This window comes from Oryza sativa, chromosome 11, assembly GCF_034140825.1.
Source record: "Oryza sativa Japonica Group chromosome 11, ASM3414082v1".
NCBI classification, from domain to species: Eukaryota; Viridiplantae; Streptophyta; class Magnoliopsida; order Poales; family Poaceae; genus Oryza; species Oryza sativa.
In genome coordinates this window covers 7,763,355-7,769,876 of record NC_089045.1, presented here as the reverse complement: position 1 = coordinate 7,769,876, position 6,522 = coordinate 7,763,355, and the positions used below count along the sequence as shown (strand labels likewise).

The window sequence follows — 6,522 nt, the reverse complement described above, 5'->3', positions numbered from 1 at the left end:
CGGTTCTGATCTGTAGATTTTGAGGTGGCAAGCCACTGTGTTAGGGCATCCACAATGTGAGCTACTCCTAGAGTGTCCTCACTAACTGAAGACACTCTAGGGGAACTCAGCTCGCAATGAAGAGTATCCCTGGATGGGCTCCTCAAAATATAAAGCAACTGAATGAAGACACTTAAGCCCATAATGAGTGTCCCAACCAAAAAGCCCATAGTGGGTATTTTCCTATACTACCCTCCTCTATCCTCCAGCCCACCGACAACTTTTTTTTTCCCACCGCACCGACGCTTCTCCTCTCTCTCTCGCGCGCGTATCGCCAATCTCTCCCCCTCTCTTGCGCGCGTTGCCATCGCCTCCTTCCTCGCCCTCCCCAGCCGCCACCGCGCCGGCAGCCTGCGCCCTCCCCAGCCACCGCCGCGCCGCCGACAGCTTGCGCCAGATCTGGTCACCGCCGCCACGCAAGGAAGCTCTCCGCCCGTCGCCGACTGGTGGCCGACGGCTGCCGCGGCGCGTGGTGGCCGGATCTGGTCGTCGCCGTCGCTGTCACCTCTCTCCTCTCTCTCTCTCTCACTCTCTATCTTGCGCCACTCGTCGTCACCTCTCCTTCTCTCTCGCCGGGCGTGGTGGCGGCGGACGGCGAGCGGCGCGGGGTCGGGCGCGGTGCCCGATGGCGAGCGGCGCGCGGAGGCCGGATCTGGTGTGTCGCGCCGTCGCCGTCGCGGGGTCGTCGCCGGTCGTTGTCGTCGCCAACTCCGTCTCCTCCCCACCGCCATGGGCCTCCCAGTCCCAGCGAAGAGGCCAAGGGTGAAAGGGGAAAAATCAGGTGCGGGAGCCGTGCCCTCAAGCCACGATGTCACCCAACGCGTCCCCTAGCACCGTGGCTCCATGAAAAGCGATCAAGGAGCGGAGGGAGACGCGCCCCTCTGCTGGGGGTCGCGCCCCTCTGCTGGGCGACGGAAAACGGACGGAATGGCGACGTCTGTGAGCAGGGATACGCTTGGAGGTACCCATTGTGGATGGCCTTATTGCTATTCATTAGGTTGATATAGGTCGTGGTATCTCTGACACCTTGTGAGGCATCCCACTTTACCATGTGTATGAAGGAACTCTGACACCTTGTGAGGCATCCCACTAAGGAACTGCGAAACTGCAAGATATGCTGAATGATTTGATGCAGAGTTGTAGCAAGATTTCAGAATTACCCTGTGCTATGTGCTGGATTGAGTGCACTACCATTGTGAGACAGATGCCTTGCTTTGCTGTTTGTTGTGATATACTGTAAACAACACAATCTGGAACTATTTGAGACCATAAAAAAAGTGGCAGAGTTGGTAAAGTATATAGTATAATCTTAACAACAAACCATAGAAATCTGTTGTATATTTTCCATGTATAAACGGTGTACTTGGATCAACCAGACGATTGCTTCCTTTACATAAGATGTTTCATCATCTCATAACACGACAACCGATAAGTTACTAAGCAATCGCAATTAAAAGAAAAGAACTTCTCTTCTTGCTAATTACAGTAATTAAGATCGATCCATGAGCCACTCAAGGAAGAGAAAAAAAAAAGAAGCAAGATTAAAACCTAGCTAAGATCCATGATGCTACTGATGGCGAGGAGGAGTTAGCCGTGAACCGAGAGATAGAGGATCAGAGGCCGAGGAGCGTCCGCTGCTGGGCCTCGAGGAGGGACTCGTACTCGAGCTGCGTCTGCTCCCGGCCCATGGCCCAGATGAGCGGCACCCCAAGCACGATGCCCGTCGTCCCCACCACCCACGCCGCCTTCCCCGTGATCCGCAGCGCCTTCCCCGCCACCGTCGCCGCCGCCGCCGCCGCCTTCTCCGCGAAATCCAACACCGTCTTCATCGCCGACGCCGCCATGTCGCCGCCGCCGCCGCGCGCCGATCGATCGATGGTCTCGCGGTTTGGGCTTTTGGCTTTTCTTTTTCTCTCTTCTCTTTTTTTTGCGCACGTACGTGAAAAAACGGAGGCCACGCTTCGGTGGGGTTTATGCTGATCCCTAGCACGTATCGTCTGGTTATACTCGGATACGACAATTGTACACGTATTTATTTGTTTATTTATGTATACTAGAAAAAATGCCCGTGTGTTGCAACGGGTGAATACTATTTTAATCTTATTATTATTGTTATACGGTTTAGCTAAAAAATTCACTGTAGAAATTCGCTTGGATATTATTTTTTACAAAAGCTGAGCTGCAATGAGTAGTCTGATCGTCTCAAGTTAGCATGCGAGTTTTTTAAAGAGATTTATTATACGACTCATCATGTATTTCTAAAAGCAAAAGAACTTAAAAACCGATGCAAATACGGATATGTATTTCCATAAACAAATAAATTTAAAAACCGACTCTAATACGGATGACGTATCAAAGTACCAGCAAAAACATCTTCACTTTTTATAATAGTAGAGAAAAGATGCATGTGCGTTGCAACGGGTGAATGCTATTTAAATCTTATTATTGTTATACGTTTTAGCTAGGGTGAAATTCACAGTGTGAATTCGCTCGCTTGGATATTTCTTTTTAGAGAATCATAAGCTGTAATTAGGAGTCCGACATTCATCTCAAATTAAAAGAGATTTCTTATACAACTCTTTTTTATTTCCAAAGGCAAATAAATTTAAAATTCGACTCAAACACGGATCCGTATTTTTAAAAGCGAACTAACTTAAAATCTGTCTCAAACATAGATATGTATTTCCAAAAGTGAACAAACTTAAAAATTGACTCAAACACGAATAACGTATCAAAATACCGATAAAAACATCTTCAAGTTTTATACTAGTAGAGATAGCGATATAAATATATACATTTCATTTAGGAAAAAAAAGAAAAAAAATGATCGGAAGGGGAAGAGAAGCTAAGCAAGCGCATGGTGTGGTGGGACATATTTTTGTCTTCTTGTGATTAGATTTTTTCTTTTGTGATTAGGAATTTAGACTGTTTAGGGAGGGGTGGGGCAGGGGCGCTATCTAGCGCGTCCGGAGGGGGCTTGGGCCCTGCTTGGGCCTTGGTCGCGTCACTCGCGCGGGATCAGAATCAGGAGACCGACACAGCGAAAAAAAAAAACACACGCGGAGAAAACACGCGCGGAAAAACAGAAAACGTGCAGTGAAAAGTATGCGGTGACGGACAAACGAAAAATACGGACGAAAAAAAGTGACGAACGAAAAATACTAATCTTTTAATTAGTTAAGATGTATTTGGATACAACTCTTGTACCCTAGCTAGTATCCGATTATGGTACATGAATTATTTGTTACTTACCGATAGATCTTGATTAATTGCTTGGTGCTATGGTCTGCTTAACCACTCCGCGTCGCCCACGTGCCGGCGGCTCAGGGAGAAACCCTAGCCGCCCCTCCCTTTTTCATCTACAGCCGATGGAACATGTTTTAGGCTTTTTATTTATCCTATATCTAACAGCAGATTCGATCAGATTGCATTGGCTAGGTCCCTACTGTACGTTATTGGCTTATCAGCCGATCGACTATCGTATTCTAATACAATTTTATTATTTATAACTATTGGTTGCGGGATCAAATCAATTGACATCATGTCTTGAACCCAAAAGTAAGATTTAGACATGTCCTATAGCTAACCAGAATTCCCAGGCAGTCGTATTTTTCACATTAACACCCACATTCATCAACCCCAGTGACTGAAAGGTGGGCTTAGTGATAGCTTGGAGGATGGCTGCAGCTACTTCATTTTTTCTTAACCTAGGCCACTATTTTCGCTGGCGGCTGGTATAACACAACCGCCAGCGAAAATCGATTTCTGCTGGCGGCTGATAACCGCTAGCGAAGATTTTGATCTTCACTAGTCTTTGCTTCGTGGCGATTGCAAAAACTGTCAGCGAAAACCTAAAATGGCCGCTAGGAAAGATGGTTTTCCTAGTAGTGCCATAAAGGCCATGGCAATTTGGGAACAACATGACACACTTTGATAAGTTCTATATTAGAAGTTAACTTTATTTTTTTAATATTTCTTAAAAAAACATATACTCCCTCCGTCCCTAAATATTTGACGCTATTGACTTTTTTAAACATGTTTGACCGTTCGTCTTATTCAATAACTTTTGTGAATTTTATAAAAAACTTGAGTAGTAGTAGTATATTTATCAATCAATCTAATGATAGGAAAAGAATTAATAATTAATAAGACCAACGGTCAAATATGTTTAGAAAAGTCAACGGCGTCAAATATTTAGGGACGGAGGGAGTAGTTTTTTTAAAAAATAATGATGAAAATAATGCATCAGAGACATTCCCGAGGTATGAAACGTCAAACAAAAAGAACAAATAGTATATACTATGGTTAGGTGCGCATAATCGGCTTGAGAGGTGATTATTCAGGCCCTCTTTGTTTAGGCTTATAAGCTAACTTATAAGCCAAAAAATCTAAGACTAAACAAATAAGCGACTTTTTCGTTTGGCTTTTCTAAAGCTATAAGCCACTCTAACACTATTAAGCTAAAAGCTAAGTTGGAGAAGTTTTTTTTGGCTTATGTGAGGTAGATACATGACTCTACCATTAAATTTAAGACATTAAATTCACCAGCTTATAAATCATGTAAGCTAATAAACTGACTTAAAAGTTTAAGCCAATAAATCTAAGCCTAAATTTATTTAGAGGGCCTCAATTATGTTGGTGGCAGTCATCGATGGATCGATTGGTCATCCACGCCGAGCCCAAGTATTGTTGACCATTGACTCCCAATTCGGCTTCACACCGGCCGTCACTAGCTAGTGCTGACCAATTGACCCGCGGTTTACGTTTACCTCGAGACCATCCAGCGATCGATCGACACAGACGCATGATGCATCTCGTGTATATGCAACTAAAGCTCCATACAGAAGGGCACACACAGCTTGATAAGCTATTAGTACTGTAGTTGAGAGTATATATATATAGATCAGTGGCAGTGTGCACACCATGTCCATTGGTCGTCTTTGTCTTCCTCCTGCAAGCGGCACGAAGCTGCTGCTGCTGCTCACCGTGCAGCTTGTTGCAGTGATGATGCACTGCGGCTGCGCCATTGCAGCGCAAGCAGCAGGAGGAGGAGGAGGAGCATGGAGTAGGATGCTCCGCGCAGGTGTGTCGACGCCGGCGTCGCCGATGCCAAACAGCCCGGACCCGGGAGTCATTCATCACTGATCTATAGACTCCAGTGATCGTCCGGCGGGAAGCCGGCCGCCATGCAAACAGCCACCACGTCCATGACTCTCCAGTGATGATCATGAGTGTCTCACCATCGTTGCTAAATTTTAAAACTTAAGAGTTTGATTTTGGGGTTTCTTTTCATCCTAGTGTGTTTTTGGGTATTGGCTTTTAAACTCCTAATGATATAAGTAGATGTCAGTGTGTGTCTGTGTCACTAATTTTCACGTATATTTTCTTTACTAATGATCTATTTTAAATGAGATCTTCTTTTACATGCATGTACTGTATTACCAAGAGGGGAAATAATAGATCAGGTTGTGGGCTGTGTCATATGCTTGAAATCGCGTAGCTAAAATATTCGACAATACAATTGTATAATTGTTATGGCGTACTCTGTTTATTACCACAGGCTTCCTTTCATCCATGCATGTTCCTATTAAGTTCCTTACTAATTACTCTCTCCGTCCCATAATATAAGGAATTTTAACTTTTTATTTACATTGTTTAACCATTCGTATTATTTAAAAAATTTGTGCAAATATAAAAAAACGAAAAGTTGTGCTTAACGTATTTTGTATAATAAAGTAAGTTACAAATAAAATAAACAATAATTTCAAAATTTTTTAAATAAGATGAATGGTCAAACAATACAAGAAAAAGTCAAAATGGCTTATATTATGCGACGAAGGGAGTATACTCCAACCAAAAAGGCTAATTCGTGAGCAGGCACCCGCTCGCGCGATCAAGCCTCATTGCCATTTTTTATCCATTCAATGATTATGTGTTTTTCTTTCCATGGTTTGCCCGCACGCATATTTTTCTGTTTGGTCTTTACCAAATCCAAGGCCCAATCCAAAACATGAGTACGGGTTTGGAACAATTATTGAGATAGTTGTAGGATGATGCCCGTAGATCAAGTCCTCTGCTAGGCCGAGGCCGAGCAGGGATGTGTGGCTGGGAAGAAGGGAGAATGGACAAGAAGAGATGGCAACGGGTGCGTACTCATTGGGTTCTCTTGTCCCATACCCACATCCGCGATGTTTAAATATTTTCACTTAAATACCCATATCCATCGCGGGTATAAAATCGTCCCCATACCCATACCCGTGCGGGTAACGAGTATCCAACGTGTACCCATACCCATATAATTGACTTGTAGAATTTATAGTTTGGTATTGTAATTAGTCATATTAAAGTTGTAAACCATTAAAATTTTCTCTAGCAACAATGCTATTAACATTAGCGTTCAAAGGCAAACAACCAAATTATATTTGGCGTAAAATTACATTAACATTAGCATAAAATTATACAACCACATTACATAATCAAGAA

At 43.8% G+C, this 6,522-nt stretch overlaps 1 protein-coding gene across 1 annotated transcript; it reads right to left on the bottom strand.

Moving 5' to 3' along the window:
* Positions 1 to 1,361: 1,361 nt before the first annotated feature.
* On the bottom strand, positions 1,362 to 1,996 carry LOC107278471 (mitochondrial import receptor subunit TOM9-2). Its single transcript, XM_015761275.3, has one exon. The coding sequence runs from the start codon at positions 1,881 to 1,883 to the stop codon at positions 1,653 to 1,655; it is 231 nt and encodes a 76-aa protein (XP_015616761.1). The 5' UTR covers positions 1,884 to 1,996; the 3' UTR covers positions 1,362 to 1,652.
* Between the last annotated feature and the right edge of the window lie 4,526 nt (positions 1,997 to 6,522).